At 51.3% G+C, this 21,763-nt stretch overlaps 10 protein-coding genes across 10 annotated transcripts; 7 read left to right on the top strand and 3 right to left on the bottom strand.

Annotated features, from left to right (window-relative positions):
* Nucleotides 1-477: 477 nt before the first annotated feature.
* On the top strand, nt 478-995 carry PMZ80_001853 (uncharacterized protein; the record flags this gene model as incomplete). The annotated part of the gene is made up of 2 exons (XM_064870292.1): nt 478-678; nt 729-995. The coding sequence occupies 2 exons, from the start codon at nt 478-480 to the stop codon at nt 993-995; spliced, it is 468 nt and encodes a 155-aa protein (XP_064732745.1).
* A 728-nt stretch (nt 996-1,723) lies between these two features.
* Nucleotides 1,724-3,277, top strand: UGA1 (4-aminobutyrate transaminase; the record flags this gene model as incomplete). The annotated part of the gene is made up of 1 exon (XM_064870291.1): nt 1,724-3,277. The coding sequence occupies one exon, from the start codon at nt 1,724-1,726 to the stop codon at nt 3,275-3,277; it is 1,554 nt and encodes a 517-aa protein (XP_064732744.1).
* A 1,183-nt stretch (nt 3,278-4,460) lies between these two features.
* On the bottom strand, nt 4,461-4,901 carry SPT4 (transcription elongation factor spt4; the record flags this gene model as incomplete). The annotated part of the gene is made up of 2 exons (XM_064870290.1): nt 4,461-4,748; nt 4,794-4,901. 2 exons carry the CDS (start codon nt 4,899-4,901, stop codon nt 4,461-4,463), a joined length of 396 nt encoding a protein of 131 aa, XP_064732743.1.
* Nucleotides 4,902-5,298: 397 nt separating this feature from the next.
* Nucleotides 5,299-6,831, top strand: PPT1 (Palmitoyl-protein thioesterase 1; the record flags this gene model as incomplete). Its single annotated transcript, XM_064870289.1, has 3 exons — nt 5,299-6,577; nt 6,625-6,749; nt 6,796-6,831. The coding sequence occupies 3 exons, from the start codon at nt 5,299-5,301 to the stop codon at nt 6,829-6,831; spliced, it is 1,440 nt and encodes a 479-aa protein (XP_064732742.1).
* A 666-nt stretch (nt 6,832-7,497) lies between these two features.
* Nucleotides 7,498-8,430, top strand: PMZ80_001849 (uncharacterized protein; the record flags this gene model as incomplete). The annotated part of the gene is made up of 1 exon (XM_064870288.1): nt 7,498-8,430. One exon carries the CDS (start codon nt 7,498-7,500, stop codon nt 8,428-8,430), a length of 933 nt encoding a protein of 310 aa, XP_064732741.1.
* Nucleotides 8,431-9,056: 626 nt separating this feature from the next.
* PMZ80_001848 (uncharacterized protein) lies at nt 9,057-11,642 on the top strand (the record flags this gene model as incomplete). Its single annotated transcript, XM_064870287.1, has 1 exon — nt 9,057-11,642. One exon carries the CDS (start codon nt 9,057-9,059, stop codon nt 11,640-11,642), a length of 2,586 nt encoding a protein of 861 aa, XP_064732740.1.
* A 514-nt stretch (nt 11,643-12,156) lies between these two features.
* Nucleotides 12,157-12,934, bottom strand: PMZ80_001847 (uncharacterized protein; the record flags this gene model as incomplete). The annotated part of the gene is made up of 3 exons (XM_064870286.1): nt 12,157-12,287; nt 12,339-12,594; nt 12,641-12,934. 3 exons carry the CDS (start codon nt 12,932-12,934, stop codon nt 12,157-12,159), a joined length of 681 nt encoding a protein of 226 aa, XP_064732739.1.
* Nucleotides 12,935-15,000: 2,066 nt separating this feature from the next.
* On the top strand, nt 15,001-16,849 carry PMZ80_001846 (uncharacterized protein; the record flags this gene model as incomplete). The annotated part of the gene is made up of 3 exons (XM_064870285.1): nt 15,001-15,165; nt 15,217-16,261; nt 16,311-16,849. The coding sequence occupies 3 exons, from the start codon at nt 15,001-15,003 to the stop codon at nt 16,847-16,849; spliced, it is 1,749 nt and encodes a 582-aa protein (XP_064732738.1).
* Nucleotides 16,850-18,024: 1,175 nt separating this feature from the next.
* On the top strand, nt 18,025-18,952 carry PMZ80_001845 (uncharacterized protein; the record flags this gene model as incomplete). The annotated part of the gene is made up of 2 exons (XM_064870284.1): nt 18,025-18,433; nt 18,489-18,952. The coding sequence occupies 2 exons, from the start codon at nt 18,025-18,027 to the stop codon at nt 18,950-18,952; spliced, it is 873 nt and encodes a 290-aa protein (XP_064732737.1).
* A 319-nt stretch (nt 18,953-19,271) lies between these two features.
* PMZ80_001844 (uncharacterized protein) lies at nt 19,272-20,853 on the bottom strand (the record flags this gene model as incomplete). The annotated part of the gene is made up of 3 exons (XM_064870283.1): nt 19,272-20,111; nt 20,158-20,370; nt 20,470-20,853. 3 exons carry the CDS (start codon nt 20,851-20,853, stop codon nt 19,272-19,274), a joined length of 1,437 nt encoding a protein of 478 aa, XP_064732736.1.
* Between the last annotated feature and the right edge of the window lie 910 nt (nt 20,854-21,763).

Genomic DNA, 21,763 nt, shown 5'->3' with positions numbered 1-21,763 from the left:
CGAACTTGCACAGGAAGTCGCGAAGCCGGAAGCGGGCTCTTGTGGTTGGATCGCCCTGCGTGCCTGACGCTATACCAGAACAGGAGTGTCAACATGAATTTGTCTTACCCATGCTGCAAGCTCCTTCATCACACTTCGACTCATTATCTTTCAGAGAGGAGCAATGGACGATGCAAAAGTCTTGCTATGGTTGGAAGCATTGGTAGCTCATCGGCACCATCTCAGTACATTCCAGGTCACGATTCATGCTATGCAAGGTACCACCAGATGGAGGAAAGAGCAACTGCAAATGACATCATGTTGACACCATAGTACTATGACGAACAGCATGCCCCTCCAGCTTCGAAGGGGTTTAAGATCGTGTGCCATGCAGTCTTGTCTTTCAATCGTTCGAACAAACTGCAAACGAAGAATCCATAACTGAACGAGTAGCTATCCAACACCTGCAAACCACACCAACCTCAAAAGACAGTCATCATGGCTCAAGAAGGACGAAACAGCGGAGGTGACATCCTCGACATGGCCGCGAAGGGCACTACTGTTCCAGAGAGTGCTGCAGAGCCTAGACACATCAAGTCTGTACCTCGTCCAGGCGAAGGCGCAGATTCTAGCGATCCAAACCAGCTCGGATCTACGACTCTTGCTGGAGCAGCCACTAACGCTGGAGACATCCCTAGAGTAAGGCAGCATGAGTCCGGCAAAGATATTCAATCCTAACATTGTGACAGAGCAACAGAGACACAGCAAACCAAGAGATCATGACTGGCACTGGCGACGCATTACCTTCCCAAGTCGACTCGAAGCGCCTACACCAAGTACCAGGTGGTGTTACTCATGACCCCAACGCCAAGGGCAGCACAAGATATACAGAGCATATCGCACAGCAGAGCGAGTTTGTGACTGGAGCATCGGACGGACCTCAAGCTGAAGCAGCACCAGGCCAGGAGAAGTTATCACAGGACCAGATCACAGATCAAGCTGAGAAGAAGTTGTAAATATCGATAGAATAACCGAACAGCAGAGGATGGTGAACGCCTTATTCCATAGAAAATACAAAGTTGCGGCTGGAAAGAGAGCTGCTGTTATGTGGTCTTAACGAAGTAAAACTATAAAACACAGTTCTCGCCCATGCAGCAACATGGCTATACAAGTAGTCCGACCTCAAACTTGCTCCACGATGGAAATATTGCTTCAAAAGTGATTTTGTGCCTCGACCGGAAAGACTTTCTCAATGCATCTTCGTGTCTTCACTACCAGGCTAGTGCTAGGTTAAGCTTAGCTTCAGCAGAAAAGCTTATCGGCTTGCAGTTACCATCTGGGGAATTGGCGTGCTGAGGCTAGATGCGACAGACGATTGTGGTTGCCAGCTTCTAGATGTTGACTTCCCACAATTTATCACTGCGTGAGGACATGCTGGAGGGCCCAAAGCCATACAAGTGGAACGAGGTAGAATGCCAATCGCCCTGCTCTTTACAGCAAATGCAGCCGTGCAAGCCATGCTCTTTCCTCGCCGCTGAAACTCAATTCATGCCTTGTGGCGGAGATCAGCTATCGCACGCCCTGCAGACTGTCTTTAGCGCGAAATTCGTCCCCGCAAAGACACGAGCACAGTCGATTGCGGAATTGATATACTGACCAAGATAGTGCCAGCTTTGCGGCTCATCTTCTTCGTCTTCGGGGTTGCACAGTACAATCTCCTCTCACAGCTACTACTTTACGCGCAATGGCATCTACATTCAGAAACGTAGCTCGACTGAGGCCGCTCACTAGACTTGCTGCTCCTCAACGAGTGACTTGCAGATGTCTCGCGTCCGCAACGAAGCCGCAGAAAGCCGCCGTAGCAGCAGCAATACACCACGATGAGCCAGCAAGCGTAGCACCGTTCTTCGAACAAGAACCAAGCAGCCCATCAGTGGCAACAGCAATTCCTGGCCCAAAGAGCAAAGATGCCATCACCCATCTCAACAAGGTCTTCGACACCAGATCCCTGAACATGCTGGCCAACTACAAACAGTCATTTGGCAACTACATTGCTGATCTAGACGGAAACATCCTCCTCGATGTCTACGCTCAAATCGCCTCTATTCCCGTCGGTTACAACAACCCAAACCTAGATGCTGTATCCAGATCAGACGAGATGGTCTCTGCCATAATCAACAGACCAGCGCTCGGCAACTTCCCACAGTCTGACTGGTCCGACATCCTTGAGACCGGTATCCTACGAGTCGCCCCGAAAGGTTGCGACCAAGTCTTCACCGCCATGGCTGGCTCGGACGCGAATGAAACAGCATACAAAGCCGCTTTTATGTGGAAGGCCCAGCAGCAGCGCGGTGGTCCAAACGTTGACTTCACGCAAGATGAGATAAGCTCTACTATGAACAACCTCAGCCCCGGCAGCCCGAACTTCAGCATCATGTCCTTCAAGACTGGCTTCCACGGCCGTCTTTTTGGTAGCTTGTCGACCACCCGCTCGAAGGCCATTCACAAACTCGACATCCCCGCCTTCGACTGGCCGAGCTGCAGCTTCCCCATGCTGAAGTATCCCCTGCACGAGCACGAAGCCGAGAACGCAGCCGAAGAGAAGAGATGTCTAGAAGAGGCGGAGCACGTCATGAGCACATACCACAACCCCGTTGCAGCGGTGGTCGTCGAACCAATCCAGTCAGAGGGAGGAGACAACCACGCCTCGCCGGCGTTCTTCCAGGGCCTACGGGACATCACGAAGAAGCACAATGTGCTGCTGATAGTCGACGAGGTACAGACTGGTGTGGGTGCGACAGGAAAGTTCTGGGCTCACGAGCACTGGAATCTGAGCTCACCGCCGGATATGGTCTCCTTCTCGAAGAAGGCGCAGACAGCTGGGTACTACTTCGGTAACCCGGAGCTACGACCCAACAAGCCATACAGACAATTCAACACGTGGATGGGTGACCCAGCCAGGGCGATCCTGTTCAGAGCTATCATCAACGAGATCGAGCGGTTGAATCTGGTCGAGAACACGGCTGTGACGGGTGAGTACCTGTACAACAGGCTGGAGCAGCTGGGACAGAAGTACCCGGGTCAATTCGAGAACTTGAGAGGAAAGGGCCAGGGAACGTTCATTGCGTTTGACCACCCGAAGAGGGATCAGTTCTTGTTGAGGGCCAAGACGATGGGTATCAATATTGGTGGGAGTGGTGCGTCTGCTGTGAGATTGAGGCCGATGTTGATCTTCCAGCAGCATCATGCTGATATACTGCTTGATCGGTTGGATAAGATGGCTGCTGATATGGCTTGAGGACCGAGTGATCGAGACGGGGTGTTCTTCATGGGTCGGCGTTGCGGTAGAATCTGGACTACTATCACTGGCATGTAATGGAATCGAGCGAGCAGAAGTATCTGATAAAACAGTTTGGCTACGATTATTATCGTTACGATACTGTTTTTCGTGCCTAACGTAATCACACCCTTCCTTCCCCGAAGCTGCTGGTATATGCCTGGAGCAGCTATCTTCGTCTCTCCGATTTTGGAGAACATGCCGATGGTGTGTCTCAAGATCTTGCATCAGTCCCACCTTTTGCCATCCATTACGAAAGCATGACCTGGCAAAGATCATATACCAATAGACACGTCTGGAACAGGCCGAGGAGGTGGTAGGTGGTTTTCGTACTCCACGCGAGCAATTGATTCGACCATTCAAGGCGTCTACCTGAATGATTTTGCCGCTCGTCGGCGTCGAGCTCGCAATCGACGTCCCGTCGAGAAAGATGGCCATCCACTGGCCACGGTGCCCAGCTGTCGCACTCCGCAGCAGTACATCATCAGGCCTGCCGTATTCATGCGATTTTGCTTGACTGACGTGTCCTTATGGCATGAGCAGTCGTGACGATCATACGACTCTCCCTCGTACAGCTCGTATCAACGCATGCAGCGTGGCGCGTAGGTGGCATCTGCTTGTGCCTGCCTGAGTGTTCCGCTGCTTGCCTGAGAGCTCTGTATATGCGCCACGATCTAGCATTGACAAGAGAGTTGTCTTCCTTTTCGGCAGTCCCTCGGGCTGAGGTTTCATCGTAGGCGACTCAGGTATAAGATATGAAGCTGAAAATCGTGGATTGAAGGGATTGCTTCTTGGATCTGGGAAAGCGCTATGCCCTGATGAGGAGAAATATCCATAGAATATGATGCTGCAAAAGTAGAGGGACCATTGGTGAGGACAATGGGTTTGCCTGGCGGAAACAAAGGCTGTTGGAGGGATGGTGGTGTTCACTTCGGTGGGCGAGCGCAGAGCTGAGTCTCAGCGTAGCGGCAGTCGCAATTTCGAGATCTGCCGCACCTTGATGAACGCAATCCATTTCGGAGCGGATGCTCAGCGACATTGACGAAATCATTTCTTAATCTCTGAGGAGTACTCCCAAGCACCGTCGCTAACGTCAAACCACAACCAAGATCCACCAAACCCGTCCTCCTTACGAATTCCGCATTTATGCCATCTCTTCATCCGGCTCCGTTCCATCCCTAGGCACGTACTTGATACCATTGTTCTCCAACGAGTCGATGATCTCGCCAGGCAGTGAACCATTAACCTTGACAGCATAGACGGCCGGCACGTACTCGCTCAACCGCAGCCACTTTGCAACCCATGATGTCTTTGGGTCTGCCAGTGTAATGAGCGAGTCGAACACTTTGGATGTGCATTCTGCGATGGCATCTTCGCTACCTCGGAGTTGTACGATCTCTTCGCAGTTCGGGCAGCCGCTCGTGTAGAATTGCTGGGGATGTTAGTGTCGTGATGATCGGTGGCCAGGACCACGCACCTTTTGCGTTTGAACAATTGAGCAGACCATGCAGGCCCGCGATGTCCGTGAGAGGGACATGGCTGGTGTGGGCCGGTCACTTGGGTAGAAGAACTTTTTGGCTGCCATTTTGTTAGACTTGTGCTTGGTTAGGTACACAGATGAGCGCTTACAGATAGAAGAGGAGCGTAGGCGCGCAAGTCGTATGAAGAGACTCAAACAAAGGAATGTGACGGTGATGATCTGTGCTTTGCGACAAAGCGTGAAGTGGTTTGGTTCGATATCACGGAAGATACAGCAGAAACACCTACGGCGACGCCTATGTGCCAGACATGCAGCACATGCAGGGATTCGGGATGAGATCGACGCAGGCGAAGATCGGCCTAGAAACTTTTGGTGATATTCTGCCTTGAGCACGAGATCATGTACCTTTGGTCTCAATTCACGTCTCGACCATTTGACCATGCTACAGTAACGCGAAATTAGCGACTTTACCGCAACCCCCATTTTCCCGTTGACCACCACAATGACCACCGATGCCGCTCGAACCGAGGCCATCGCCCTCAAGGATAAGGGCAACAAAGCATTCAAAGACCATGACTGGCCTTCAGCTGTTGACTTCTACTCGCAAGCCATAGACAAGTATGACGCCGACCCAGCGTTCTACTCCAATCGAGCACAAGCGAACATCAAGCTCGAAGCATACGGTTATGCCATTGCCGACGCCTCGAAAGCCCTCGAACTCGACCCTAACAACGTCAAGGCATACTGGAGGAGAGCTATCGCCAACACAGCTATACTCGACTCGAGGGCTGCGCTTCGCGACTTCAAGTATGTCTGCAAGAAGGAACCGAACAACAAAGATGCCAAGTTGAAGCTTGCAGAATGCGAGAAGATGGTGAAGAGGATAGCCTTCCTCAAGGCCATCGAAGTCGGCGATCCTCCCTCTGCCTTTGTTGATCTCGATATCGACTCGATACAAGTGCCGGACGACTATGATGGCGCGAAACTCGGGGACAAGATGACGCAGGAGTTCATTAATGACATGATAGAGCGATTCAAGAATGGCAAGCAGTTACACAAGAAATACGTCTACCAGATAATCAAGTCGGTGAAGGACATTGTGTATGACGAGCCAACTATGGTTGAGATGGAAGTCGCACCAAAGACACAGTTAACAGTATGCGGCGATGTACACGGACAATACTTCGATCTTCTGGAGATCTTCAGGTTGAACGGCTACCCGAGCGATGATCATGCATACCTCTTCAACGGTGACTTTGTGGATCGTGGATCGTGGTCTACCGAAATAATATTGCTGCTGTACGCATTCAAGTGGCTGCGGCCCAAGTACTTCTTCCTGAATAGGGGCAACCACGAAACGGATGACATGAACAGGGTCTATGGATTTGAAGGAGAGTGCAAGGCCAAGTACAACGAGAAGGTTTTCAAGCTTTTCTCAGAGTCTTTCTCGGCATTACCATTGGCGACATTGGTTGGCAAGAAGTATTTGACTCTGCACGGTGGTCTCTTCTCGGATGACAAGACGAGTTTAGATGATATCCGCAAGCTGAATCGACATCAACAGCGGCAGCCAGGCCAGGCAGGTTTGATGATGGAGATGCTATGGACCGATCCACAGACTGCGCCAGGAAGAGGTCCTAGCAAGCGAGGTGTCGGTCTGCAATTCGGTCCAGATGTGACCAAGAAGTTCTGCGACAACAACGGCCTCGAAGCTGTCATCCGGTCGCATGAGGTGAGGATGGAGGGTTACGAAGTTGAGCACAACGGGAAGTGCATAACAGGTATGTTGCCTCAGCTAGTGCGCAGGGCAAAGCTAACAACCAGACAGTGTTCTCCGCACCCAAGTACTGCGACACCACCGAGAATAAGGGCGCGTATATCAACATTGGCCCTGAGCTCAAGCTTGACTTCCACAAGTTCGATGCTGTGCCTCATCCGGACATCAAGCCGATGGTAAGTGGTTCTCTTTCAGTCTCTGACTCCCGCTGACGCCCACCAGGCTTATGCACAAAACTCTCTCATGTCGATGATGTAGAATATCAGGAAATTGGTTTGGAAACTGTTCAAATACCTAGGTACGAATAGACATAGACCAGCAGAAGACGCTAGCGCCCCGTGTCACAAGGAGCTTTCACGACGAATATGATTGATACCCTGAGCATGAGCTTATGCATAGCGAAAGGTCTGAGAAATGCATATTGTTCAATAATTGCTTCTTGCATGTCATTACGACTCGCCTGTTTGAATATCCACCCACCGGTTGATGCAATGATGCAGTGGTGCACGCAACAGAACCTTGCAGATCATATCAGCGCAATTCTGTCCAGATTGTCCATGCTCCTTCCATAAACCACGAGGAAGGGACCATCAAGGCCACAGGGCGACTCGAACTGCCGATACTCTACCTGGCACGTCATCGAGCAATTTTTGTTCATGCCTCAGGCACGTTTCCGGCACGACCCAAAACGAGACATATTGCCGTCTGAAGTTCCATGCTGATAAATTCTAGGGGTTCACTACCTGACTGTAGCTCGTTGGCACCCATATCCTCTCACGAGATTATAAAGACTCTCATGAGATTATAAAGACTTTCACGAGATTATAAAGACTCTCACGAGATTATAAGACCGCATACAAAGACGTCTCAAGTCGATACACATTTGGACAAACACTATTCACAGGTACTCTGCTCGCCGCAACCATGAAAGTCCTTCTTACTGGCACATCTGGCAACCTGGGATCTCGAGTCCTACAATCTTTCCTTGATCTCAACCTTGTTCCCACCACCGACCTCGTGATCTCAACATCCTCACCTCAGAAAGTGGCCACAATCGCCAAGCAAAACGACATCCAAGTCGTACCTGGTGACTTCACGAATCCCGATCAGCTCCGCCAATCCTTTGTCGATTCCAAAGCCGACATTCTCTTCCTCGTCTCATATCCCTCACCGTCCGATGACAGATGGTTGCATCACAAGACAGCAATCGACGCAGCGAAGCAATCAGGATGCATCAAGCTGATTGCGTATACGAGTTTGATGTTTGGTGGCGAGACGGGTATGCAGAGTGTAGCTGGTGTCCAACAGGCTCATATCAAGACTGTCAACTACCTGAGTCAAAGTGGCATGGAGTATGTCGTGCTGAGAGAAGGTATTTACGCTGAAAGCTGGTGGCTGTACGCTGGATTTCAACCTCAGCCGCTGCCGAAGGGCGAGAAGGAAAAGATCGAGTTTGTGATTCCGGATGATGGACCTGTTGCGTGGGTGAGCTGGGATGATCTGGGTGAGGGCACTGCCAAGATTCTGGCACAGTTAGCGAAGGGGGAAAAGAAGTGGATCGGGCAAACGCTGAATTTGACTGGCTCGGAGACTGCCACGCTGAAGGACGTTGCGAGGTTGGTGGAGAAGTACAGTGGGCGAGAGGTGGAGGTCAAGCTTGTTGGGAAAGAAAAGGCGAAGGAGTATCATCTCAAGGATGGGGAGAAGGAAGAGTGGCTTGTGAGTAGCTGGGTTGGATGGTTTGATGGGATTCGGGAAGGAGAGTGCCAGGTCGTCGATCCTTTGCTTCAGGAAGTCCTTGGACGGCAACCGAAGGGCGTCAGTGAATGTGCGCAGGCGCTGTTTACACCGCAATAAGACGGCCGTAGGGCTTGGTCGAGACTTCGACAATCTCAAGCTGACATGATCAGCATCAAGGCGTCATCTCAGAACACATCGCTATCAGAGACACCACCAGCACGTCAACATGGTCGCCATCCGCAATGGTTCTGCTCTCGAAGCATGCTCAATATCAGCATGGTGGACAACAATCAAAGGAACGATTGAGCACTGCGCCGTATCTATATACACGTCTATTCGCTCGTTCGTCCGACTCATGGCGATTTGCACTGTGCCTCAATCACTCTTGGGTCAGCAGCTTAAATACCACACGTCGCGTTCGCAACTATGCCCTTCGCATTACTGATGCTTTCAATTCGCATTTGATTGCCGACATCATGCGCCCGGAACCGCTCATCCACCAAGTAACACTGACAACGATATTCACTTCGGGCCGATCCTTCACGAAGCAAGCTGTCGAAATCGTGAGATGAAAGGACATGCCACAATGCACTTTCATCTTTCACTACCGCCAAGCAGAATTTGTTGTCACCTGCTTCCCATAAAAGCAGCAGTTCAGCCATCCTTCAAGGCCATCCTTCCTACATTTCATCACGCTCCATTTCAACTGAGCATTACCACAACGTTAATCATCTGCGCCAAAGATGTCTTCGCGACTTGACGCACTCATTCGTAATACTTACAAACAATACAAGGACGACGAGAAAAGTGTCATCATCACCATAGTCGAGGTTGCGAAGAAACACCGCATCGACGTGAGCTACCTCAGGAACGGCGATGGATCTGATGTATCCAGTATCGCAGTCTACCACATCCTTCCTCTGATTCAGAAGCTCAGCCTTGTTATACCTGCACCCAGATTGCCCAATCACTCGATCGAGAAGCTTCTTAACGTGCTACGAGGACGAACCAAATGCCTTGAGCATTACGCAAGAACTACCGATCCAGATGACGAGCGAGCGCAGAGGTCAAACCGGAGTCATGCATATCCAGTCCAAATCTTGCGGAAAGTCATCTCCATTCTGGACGACAAAGGCATGCTTGGACAGAGCAACGCTATACGCAGCCCACACAAAGACGACCAGAGCATCTCTCGCTTCAATGACCAAGACCTTATCAACCCGTTCGCAGTCCTCAGTATTGAGGAGGCAACGCACATCAGCGACAGCCCTGAGCCTACAAGTCATACTCACCCGAGCCAATCGACCTCAATGCCGAGCCGAACCGAACAGAAGTCCAAGATCGAGGATGACCCCATTGCTCTGTGGAGACGAGAGGAGTATTTCTTTGCACTCTCATGCTTTTATGAAGAAGTCAATACGCTGCGAGCGTTCTTGTTCCAACAGTGGACCCAATACTCCTTGCACGGTTCCAGCTTGACGTCAATCTCTTTCTTAACGAACCAAGCGATTGCGATGGTCGTCGAACTTGAGCACGAGACACTGGGTGCTTTCGGAGGACGAGTTGAATGGGACAAATTCTATTTCTCAACAGCTACTCGAACGGGACAAGGTGCTTGCACGTCCGACTTCCTACGTATGCAGGAGACAATCTGGGATTGCTTCTCGGCACCCTTGGACGACCTGGTGAAGCACAGCTCGGAGATCGAGAACGTCTTGAACTCGATTGATTGGTTCTCGGAGGAATCACCTGCGGACAGAGCACGTTTGGAGACTTGCATCGCCGGCAACATCATCAGCACCTTCCGCCACTGGGATCGAGAAACGGAAGCAGGCTCATGGCTGGACGGCAAGCTTGCACAAGAGTTGAGCTTCGTTAAAATACACCAAGACCGTCCAGATAAGGGGCCATGGAATATACCAGCAACGACAGCATTCGCTATGCTGATGGAAGTGACTGCTCAAAGCATACTTCGTGATAGACCTAACCAGCTTCTACCGTCTTCGGAGATGTCTACTGTCACCATGCTTGATCAGCTTTGCGCTCGAGCTTGTGCCGGATATGAAGAAGAGTTGAAGAGGGTCAAGGAGAAGAAGCCGGAGCATGATCACTACTTCGGCAACACCAGGGCATGGCTCCTGGAACACGGCGCGGACCAAATGAGGAGGGAGAACAAATTCCAGACTCGCCTGCATTCTGACGCCGGCCTTCTCTACAGGACGTGCTGGTCATTCACTGGTACTGCACAAGCGATGAGGCAGTTTTGCAGTGCAGGTGTCCATACAGTGACAACCATACAGACAAGTACTTTCACCATACTCGCGCATCTCTGGAATTTGTGCAATCAAGAAGGGGCTCTGGATGTGCAGTGGCCAGACCTGCAGTTCCTACTCAATACTTGTGGGGATGATCTGATCTACAGAGGTCCACGGCCAAGGAAGTCTCGACGCGACCAATACATGTCCCGTGTCTTCTACTCACTTGGGCATACTCAGCACGCACTGCTTAGTCGTCGAGGAGATCATGCACGGTTCGACACTGGCCTTTGCCCGCACGCATCCAAGTTTCGCTTCGCAGCGTGGCCTCTGCTCCACAGCCTGTGCGGTAATGTCACCATGACGAATGTGTTCTACGGCATGTGCAACAACAACGAGGAACTCATCTTGCGAGCGACCGATGTGCAGCGGATGCTTGGCAGACCTACACGACGTGTGCAGATGTCCCATCTAGGCGTTGACATTGAAGACAGACCCGAACCTGTCAAGTTGGCCGATTCAACAAAGCGGGTAGGTCCCCTCAACGTGCTTCGTCTGAGCAAGCAGCGCCTGGAGCTCGAGATGAAACTGGTAGAATTCGACTGGGCAGCGCTCAATCGTGTCTGCATCGACCTCGCGCTAGAGATAGGTGCACTCTTCAAGAAGAACGATTGGAGTTGTTCGATGGAGAAATTCGAGATAATGAGTGCCTCTCTTCAGGCGAGAGCTATCGCGATTGATCTCAGTTCGCTCGTTCATGCGCAAGAGAAGAAACCTCGCGCTATACCGAAGGAGGTCGTTAAGGAGCAGGTCGATGGGCTTGCGGCGGTGTTCAAGAGTTGGATTGCCAAGCATGGCGGGGTGGGTCTGAGAACCGTTGCCACGTTCGAGCCGAAGCACTTGTCGACGTTGAGGCCTACACTTCTGAGTGCTGTTGAGCAAAGTGTCAAGGACTATGGTCTGCTGGAGGATGTCTTCACTCCGAGTCAGAGGAAGGGATTGAGCGCTTTCAAGAAGACCACGAAGTTAGATGATGTGATTGTGGAGACGATTAAGGGTGATAAGACGAAGTAGATTGAAGAGGAGTGGCTGTATGAGATTGTGGTATGAACGTCTGCGTCTCGGTATGGGTTTTGTAGGGAATGCGCATGCCTGTTAGGATTGCGAGACTGAGATGTTTGATCGCCTCGTTCAGAATGCACAATGTTCGTGCTCCCGGCTTGATTTCTTCCACTTTGAAAGTATTAGCATCAGGACAGCCCATGGAAGTTCCCGTCGTTGTCTTTGATTAGCAAGCCGTTAGATCGGCAGGGCGAAGGTCGTAAGTCTTGTTTTCGCGAGTCCTTTATCGACTGTGTCTCAGCTACCATCCTGGAGCCCACCGGCCAATAAAACGCACAGCTTCTGAGAAAAGTCTTTGCACGGCGAGCCTCGGATGATTGGGAAGCTATTCGTCGTGTTTAACTTGACGCGGGCATGCTGTAAGAGGCTGTATGACACTTGGCCTGAAGGGCAAATGGACTGTGGTATCTGTGTCTCTGGATATCGAAACAAAAATCGAGCTTCGCAGGTATCACCTGCTCGAGGCTCAGCTTGAAGCTTCACTTGGAATATCTTCGACCGGCGTCACTTGCTTCACGACCCTGGCCGGCGAGCCCATGGCCACTGACCAATCTGGGATGTCTCGGGTCACAACAGAAGATGCGCCAATTGTGCATCCTACCAATTCGTCAGCATCTGTACTGAGCGATAGCTAGCCATCGAACAAACCTTTCCCGATCGTCACGCCAGGCAGTATGACCGCATTCGCACCAATCCAACAATCCGCACCAATTCTGACGGGCTTCGCAAACTCGATATTGTCTCTCCGGCTTTGAACATCGACCTCATGTGTTGCAGCATAAATGCCCACTCCCGGTCCGAAAAACGTCCGATCACCAATCTCGACCAGACCGCAATCGAGGATACAGCAGTTGAAGTTGGCGTAGAAACGTTCACCGACCTTGATGTTGCATCCGTAGTCGAACTAACGATATCAGCATTTCTCCCTTCAGTCTAGACTACTCACGTACTGTGAAGGGGGGTTCGATTAATGTCTCGGCGCCGACAGAGCCCAGAATCTCCTTCAGCATCTCCGATCGAGCTTCAATGAGATGTCTGAAATCTGCTTTCGGATCGTTCTGTGGGAACCAGTTGTTGTATTTGTGACACCAAGCTCGTGCTTTGAATCTGCTCGCTTCAAGCTCTGGTATGAAGGAGTCGTATAGCATGCCGGATATCATTTTTTCGTATTCATCGCACCAGGGGATGTGGTTGAGCTGCTTGGCTTTCTCAATTTCGGTCTGGTTCTTCTCTGTGGCTGCCATCGTTAGCTGGTGGATAGTGGTTTGTAATGTGCCCAATATGTGGTATGTTGTGCGGGTAACAACGAGGGAGCTGGTGATCGACTGTGGAAAGCAGGTTCATGTATGTTATCATTTCGGCTACTGAATCATCTTCCGCCAAGCTTCTATCATGCAGCATTCAATCGCGCAAGACCACGTCACAAAGAAATTCTTGCAAGACCAGAATCAACTCTCATCAAGTGGGAGGAGCTGCTTGGAGGACTTGAAGAAGCGGGAAGTGCGAGGAATAATCCGACAATCCTGACTCCAGGCTGGTGAGGCAGGAGCCGCTTCCGCATCAGGGACTGCCGACAGAGCCGCTAATCCAGACTCGGTCGAGTATCCGCGCTGTCCTGCGTTTCTGTCGTCGCTCTGCGTTCGAAGCAAAAGAGCACATACAGCGTTCTGAACCTAGACTTTGTCATCCCCTCTTCGCCAGATGCTGCACACACACCGAGACTACCGCTAGACATGTATCTCCCACGGCCTTCGTCGAAATGAAGGACCCAGACGCCCTCGACAGCCTACGAAAGCCGATCGCATCGACTGATTTCCGCCATAAAACAATGATAGAGATTACATGACTCAGTCAGAGCTTGCGTTGCTCGAGCGCTGCACAAAAAGAGTCTGAGATGGACGCTGAAGGGGTTGATCGACTAGAGTGGCTTCACATCGTCGTCGGGCCCAAACAATGGAGGACGTCAACACAGACCCTTCGTGCACTCCGCGAGCTGTGAAATCGACAGTATCTTCTACAGTAATGCTGCGACATCGTTGGCTTCTGCAAGAACAGTGTTCAGCGCGCCTATGGCATCGAGACGACGACAGCAATTGATAGCTACTCCTTGAGATCAGGAGCGTGGAACAACAATGTGTACGGCTCTCCTTGAACGTGACCAACGTACGAAATACAGCTCCCATTTTCTGTTCCAGCACGACGACCAGTCACTGAGCCTCGGCCGCGACGTCAACCGGAGGCCAGATGCCTGGCTTGGCAAATACCGGCGCTCGACACGCTTTCCATTGCAAAAAACGTTGCCAGAATCGAGAACTCATGATGAGATGCAAGCGAGCAGCATGAGCTACGCGATGTTGCTAGCTATGAGATGCACCGATGTCGCATCTACGGACGAGTGAGACCCCAGGCGGGTTGCTGCAGCGTGCAGCAGTTAGCTCGAATACGCGGAGCTTATTATCGTGCAGGTACATCAGCTGTTCGCTATCCTTACTCCAGGTCGAACCCGAGCGATAGCCATGCCGTTCGCTGACGGCTCTAAGAACCAACCAAGATGTTGACTACTCCTTACTGTGTGATTCGACAAGCACTGCGCATGTACATTCACGATGCATGAAGTGTATCATTCATGCTCGTGAGCATGTATTGTTGCCAATATTGGCTTCCGCCACCCGGACGATCATCTCGTAGTGGGTTCCTCGAAAATGAATCTGCAGTTACGTGCCCCGTGCTTTCCTCAAACCGGAGAGTACCGAGCTTCATGCCCTTCTGTGCCACTGCTCCTCGAAGAAAGGCACGGTCTCACACCTTGGGACAGCGGAAGCATTTTTACGATGACCATCTTGACCTGCATGAACATGAGCCGCAACATCCAATAAATGTTGAGATCAACTTCTTTGTTGCAACAAAATACCGAGGTAGGCGCAACCACATTCCACTTCTCCACGAACTCAAAGCTTAGCTTCGCAGTCAAAACATCCAAGCCATCCCAAAGTGGAAGAAGCTCCATAGCCGAAGCTCGCTAACCCACAATGACAAGGGTTGTCTTGTATCAATTCGAGGTATTTGCATGTCAATCTGTGGAACAGATCTCTTAAGTTGCTGATCAAGGTTCTCAAGTCGACAAAAGCTGGGGTGCAATCGGAGACTAGCTAAATCTGCTCAGAAGCTACACAAACCAGCATCTGCGGGCGAACCCAATGCTACAGAACCATATATCGCAAGCTGCCTTCGACTATGAAAGCTCGCCGATCGACCTGTCTTTTCTTAGCCAACTTGCCTTCTTCCAACCTCAGTATTTGCCCCAACCACCATGTCTGACAACAGCGACCCCGAAAGCCAAACCAAGCGCAATGAAGCTGGAGATCACCTGGAGGTCATCCGCACGATATCCAGGGTACCAGACAACCCGAACTACTATGAAAAGAACGGTTTGAGGACAGAAGGCGATGGCATGGACCATGAGCATTACAATGTGGTACGTTGCTTCTGACAAAGGTCCTGTGTGCCACACCTAATACCGCTTTAGAAGTCGATAGGTTTCATCATGACGATTATGGGCTGCGCATTCGGCCTATGTGCATCCCAGATCACACCTCTCCTCTATCTTACCCTCGGCACCCTCATCGCCGACGACCTCCAGAGACCAGACTTGCTGCTCTGGTTGTTGACAGCTGGTATCGTCGCTCAAGGAGCCCTTGCACCGTTCGTTGGTCCGCTAGCCGATCTCTTTGGAAGAAGAATGATATTCCTCGTCGGGTTCATCCTCGCGATAATCGGCTGTGTTGCGTGTGGAGCATGCGTCAACGCCGAGTCGTTTCTTGCTGGACAGATATTACTGGGATTCGGTGCCGTCACACAAGAGCTTATGGCCATTGCCGTTGTCTCGGAGGTTGTGCCAACCGCTAAGCGACCTCTCTACGCCGCCATCATCCTTTGCTGCATCATTCCATGGACGCCGGGGACAATGTATGCAAACTGGATCTCAATAGCGTCATGGCGGTGGGTAGGACTTGTCCTGGCTCTCTGGAACGCCATCAGCTTTGTCATGATTGCTGCCTTCTACCATCCACCACCAAGAGTGAACGGTATTGGTCTCACGACGAGAGAGAAGATTGCGCGGATCGATTTCGTTGGCGGAGCACTTCTCACAACAGGTCTCGTCTTTATCCTCGTCGCTCTGAACTGGGGAGGTCAGGACTATTCGTGGACATCAGCTCATGTCCTCTCCTTTCTCATCATTGGATTTGTCCTCTGTGTTGTTTTCGGCCTCTGGGAGAAATTTGGTGCGCCTCATCCGATGTACCCACGCCGCATCGTGCACGCACCACGACCATTCTTCTGCATGTTGTTCGTCATCTTCGCAGCCGGTATCAACTATATTCCATTGGTGGTTTTCTGGCCAATCCAAGCAATCAGTGTGTACCAGTCAAACCATTATCAGCTCGGAATCTACACGCTTCCGATTGGAACCTGCATCCTGGGCGGAGCTATTGTTTCGGCTCTTTTGCTTGGACTTCTCAAAGGTCGCACGACGGTCGTGATGACACTTTTCTGCATCATGCAGACAGTTGGTGAGCTATGTCAACTTGAAGGCTGATGTCCTTTGCTAACAGAAGTCAGGTTCCGCATGTCTTACGCAAGCTGACCCTCATGATATCGGCACGATCATGGCACCGCTTGTGCTCGCCCTCATCGGTGTTGGCGGAGTCCTCGTTCCGAACCAGGTTATCATCACTGTCATTACGCCGGACGATCTCATCGCATCAGTCACAGCACTCACCGTCGGTCTTCGAGCTCAAGCTCAAGTCATCGGTCTGGCCATCTACTACAATCGCTTCCTCACCGAGATCACGAAGAACACCTACACCTACATCGTGCCGGCATTTGTCAAGGTCCAGTACGGTAACCCGGAGTTGATCGAGGCAATGGTGACGACACTCACAGCCATACCATTCAGGGAGTGGGCGCAGACTGTTCCACCGTTTCCGCATGCTGACTCTGCGGCAATTCTGCAGGAAGGTACGGTGCAGGCGTTTGCTCATGCATTCAAGCTTGTGTACTACATCACCATTGCCTTTGGAGTGCCGGCTTGTATTGCGGCGGCGTTCATGGGTGATGTGTCGAAGTACCTAGATAAGCATGTAGCTGTTGTGCTGTAAAGGAGGGGAAACTTGCGATGGTGTCGATAGGAAGAGCTCGAGGGAGCCGACATGATGAACGTGTTGCATTCATGATAGAATCTGAGAAATAGTAACATGCCGTGCGGCTTCGTGTGAGCATCTTGCGAAGGTTTTTTGTTGCAGAGGCACCAGCAGTGCTTCTCTTGCTTTGGCAGGCGCCCAGGGCCTTATTCGTGCACGTGATAACGCGTGCGTGGCAGCGAAATGCTGCGCGCGGCCTCGGCGAGACGCTTTTGCTTTGACGCAGTCTCGCGTGCGCAATTGCCATCATTTCGACACATACGTGTTTCCCATGGACACTATCGTAAGCTGTGGCTTGACCTGGAAGCCTTCCTCCTTAAGAAGACGCAACATTCACCGGCCGCACAATGCTGTTGCGATCACGAACTGCACTTGTCCGTTGCCCAGTACGCAATCATAGCACATCTTGCTCGATACCCTCAATGCCATTCCTTCCCAACGTCGCGATATCGCTACCAACCCGAGTCGATCGATTCCCAATAGCGCGTTTCTAATATCTCTCAAAGCGAAAACCCGCGAACATCGCCCCTTCCACAACGCAGTCGTGAAGCCCAAGGGTATTGAACTCCATCAGGCTCTTGAATTTCAGTGCTTCCATCTCTTCGGGAGAGAAGAACTTGACAATTGTTGCAGGCCGTCGAGGAACACATGTCTGCGCAGCGAGCCGGATTGGCGTATGGTGCTGGGAAGAGCTGAGACAGTGTGGCAAACTCCATCAGCAGCTAATACATGGGAGCTGAACACTGTGCACAAGCGTGCGAGAAGAGACGGAATGACACACCGAACCACATGCCAGGAGACTCAATCTCTGATACTTGCTATTGCGTTGATGACGCTGCATCGATCGTGAAGCTCACTCCTGTGCGTGCTCGTGTACAAATAATTCAGCTCGCTTATGACAAGCCACAACTGTGCTAACTCACACGTCCGTGTTCCCTGCAGGTTCTTCTCACCGGTCGCCTAAGAGGTTCAGTGCACGAGGAAACAATGAAGATATAACCTATCCGAATGCCTCGACATGTTTGTTGCTGACCCAATTCCCGCGAAGAGAGTAGAACTATGAAGCAGCCGCCCAAGTTCTCAACTCATCCCACAACAAGCACATTGCCAGACGCGATACAAGCCCCCACAATATGCCTTCAAACCCTGTCACTGTTACCATACCCGCCAATTGCGTCGGTCAGATCGTGGCCATGACCAACGCAGCATGGACTCAGAGAGCTACTATCACAATCCCAGGCACTCAAGGCGGCACATTCTTGGGTTCTGGTGAAGGAGCTCCCATGCCTCTGACGAACGGCAGGAAATCTTTACCAATCAACACAGGTTCTACAGCCACTACCTGTTCGATCTTCTTCGAGTTCAGCAGCAGGCCTGGAACATGGAACACTGCCAGAGTCAGCCCTCCGGTTATCACTACAGGCGATAAGCTTACGACCATACAAATTGTGTCAGAGGACTCAGCCGACAACGACAACAACGATACCATCCTCGGCATATCGTTGTTCTCCACCGCGGCTTCAGAGATACAAGATGCACAAGGTAAATGAGGCCTCACCTATCCTGTGAACTACGGAACTAACGTACTTGTACGCAGGCGAAGAAGCAGCTTCGGCCAATGCGATACAAGTTCAAGCCTCCGCTACCACTCCAGAAACAGCACAACCGGAGAAGGCCAACTTGAATGCTCTTCTGGACGTCCACGCTAAGACATACTACAACAATCCTGCCGTACAAGGCGGTGTAGAACACAACATCAGTCTTGACTTCGATTCCGCAAGGCCTGGCCCAGCAGGCAGACGGGTTATACCTGGCACTTGTCGATCTATGGGTTGGGAAAGCTCACCAGTCCAATGCGAATGGGTTCCAGGAGTTGTCTGGAATACGGTCATTCTTACCGTTATCTGCACAGGCTGCACGTTCCAGGGCATGGCAGGTGCGAGGCTGGTCATTACGACATCGACCTGGTGTACTGGAACGAAATTGGCGAACTGGTGGAGTCCCGACTGGACTGGGGAGATGTCTGGGACGACATTCACCTTGAGGGAGGTTACGCCGTGAGCATTTGGAGATTGTGGGGGGTGCCATTACGGTCCAGGTTCCGTATGATATGCGATATCGCTATCCAAAGTGATGATTGTATCCGTGAACGTTATATGAATGCTACGACTATCAATTGATTTTCGCTTTCCACTGGAATCCGGATAGGGCATGTCACACATCGTTTCTCGCTCAAGGAGTCAAGCTAGAGAGCTGGCATCTCGCGGCACGCCTCAAATTCCAAGGTGAAACGCATGAAAACGCAGTCTGTATGCCGGTGAGAGATTCACCACGATTTCATTGCTTGTGTCAAAGCTCGTTAATGTCTACACAATATCATCTACAACTTGCTCTTCCCTCCTGATATCCTGTTCAGCTGCAATGGATCCTCGTACTTCAGCCCATACTTCCTATACAACTCCTTGGACTTCTCCTGCTGAGCATTGATCTTCTTTCGCAGGTTGTCACCCCTCTTGTTCTCGTTCCTTCCAATCTGCAGCATATGCACCTCATCTGGGCCGTCGACAATTCTCATCGTTCGTCCACTGGACCACATCTTAGCCAGCGGTGTATCCTGGGATACACCAGCACCACCGTAAGCCTGCATAGCCCGGTCAAGAACTTCCATGAGCATCTTCGGCACTTCCACCTTGACCTCAGCGATCTCCTTCAATGCAGCCTTCGCGTCCCCTTCGTCAATCTTGGCTGCAGCGTTCAGCACTGCTAGTCGTGCACTGTCAATTTCGATCCTGCTCTTCGCGACTCGTTCGAGGATGATACCGTGCTTGCTCAGAGTCTCACCGAACGGCTTCTTGGCTGGATCGTTGATTCGTGCCAGGAACCATTCCATGGCCTTCTCCGCTGCACCGATACTTCTCATTGCATGATGGATTCGTCCTGGACCGAGTCGGCCTTGCACGACCTCGAATCCTCGACCAGCACCGAGGATCATGTTGCTTTCGGGCACTCTGACGTTGTCGAAGTAGATGTGGCCGTGACCGTGTGGGGCATCATCGAAGCCCATGACGCTCAGCATTCGGTGGATTCTGACGCCTGGCGTGTCTGCGGGGACGAGGATGACTGATTGTTGCTTGTATTTGCTGCTGTTGTTTGGGTCCGACTTGGCCATGACGATGTAGATCTTGCAGCGCTTGTCGCCGGCGCCGGAGGACCACCATTTCTGGGGGTGTTAGTGTTTATGCGTGGGAATGTGGAGGGTGGCTTACCTGTCCGTTCAATACCCACTCGTTGCCTTCCTTGACCATTGACATTTCGATATTGGTGGCATCTGAGGAGGCGACTTGTGGTTCTGTCATCAGGAAAGCGGATCTGATTTCGCCCTTAAGGAGTGGCTTGAGCCATTTGTCCTTTTGCTCCTGTGTGCCGTACTTGGCGAAGACTTCCATGTTGCCGGTGTCAGGTGCTGCACAGTTGCATGCCTAGGACGTTGTTAGCTTGTGGTTCGGGACAGACAGGACTGATATAAGTGCGTCTACACCAAGACACTTTCAGCCACGAGATCATCAAGCTAGACTCACCTCGCTTGCAACACCGGACTTCCCAAGATACTCAGCCATAAGTCCATACTCAAGGTTACTGAAACCAGCGCCTTCCTTGAAATGGTTCGCAGGTAAGAACATGTTCCAGAGACCAAGCTCCTGGGCTTTCTTCTTCAGATCTTCAATGACCTGTGGGTGAGATTCAAATCGTCCAGCAACATTGTGCTCATGTGCTTCGCCGGCTTCTTTGATTTGCTGGGCGAAGACGGCATCGGCGGGAACACATTCTTCCTCGACGAAGCGCTCGACGAGATCGAGTGTTTTCTTGGCACGCTCTGAGACGAATGGTTTAGCGATGGTTGGGATGCGTTGGCTGGCTGGGATGTGGCCTTGGTCGGAGTTGATGAGATATGGGACTGACATCTTGTCTGTGAACTATGTGCCGAGTGCTATGTTATGTGTGCAAGCGAAGTGACTGGTGAATGAGAGACTGGACAGATCTGTTGCTGGTGCTGCGGCTGATGGAACGTGCCTTCTGGAATTGAAGCAAGAAGGTGTCGAAAATAAATGGGAGATGTCGGGGAAGACAGCGAGAAGTGCTGAGTCGTCTCACGCTTACTGGTGGCGTGTCGTAGCTGGAGGAGGTCTCGAACAGCTCCAAGGTTGATTGTCCTTTCTCAAGCCGAGGTCCGTTTTCTGTAAGATTGAGGAAGGTGTCGCGGCCGGTCATGCACATATCGGACTTTTGCTGCACCGTATGCGGAACAAGCCTCTACCTGTACCTGGTGGTCCGTCATCGTGATCCGGCGACGAAAAGAGCTGCTAGACGACAACAAATTCTGAGCAGCATAAATAGAATCTGCTACATTGTTAACAGGCTCGAGCCTAAGTTTTGATATGCAGAATTGGGACACTAGCAAGACCTGCTTTTTGCTACGGAGGGTCCTAAGGCATACTGATGTTGATGCCACGAGAATCAGGCCACTAAATGATGACGGGCTCATCGGGCACGAGTACAAAGTAAGATCATGAGATACTTCTTGCCTCACAATTCCAGCCGAGGTGTTGAGAAAGCTAAAGGATGGGCACATATCACAGAAACCAGTAGCATCTTACTTAGGTCTGCTTTTGTGCTTCAATCCTTTCAGCCACTCCGCCTTGTGGCGTGGCTGTGCTACCATAGCATCAACGACCATCAAGCTCGGAAGATAATAGGATATACTTGCTGTCACTATCGTCACGAGGAGCATTTGGTGCATTCTCGAGATACAGGCCGGGATAAGTTCATTCATGCCATGCTGTACCCGGGCCGGAGTCTTCGAGAAAAGGTGCA

The sequence above is a fragment of the Knufia obscura genome (assembly GCF_036327395.1).
Source record: "Knufia obscura strain CCFEE 5817 isolate CBS 148926 chromosome Unknown scaffold_2, whole genome shotgun sequence".
NCBI lineage: Eukaryota > Fungi > Ascomycota > Eurotiomycetes > Chaetothyriales > Trichomeriaceae > Knufia > Knufia obscura.
Note: the sequence above shows the minus strand (reverse complement) of the source record. Positions and strands in the feature narration are given on the sequence as shown.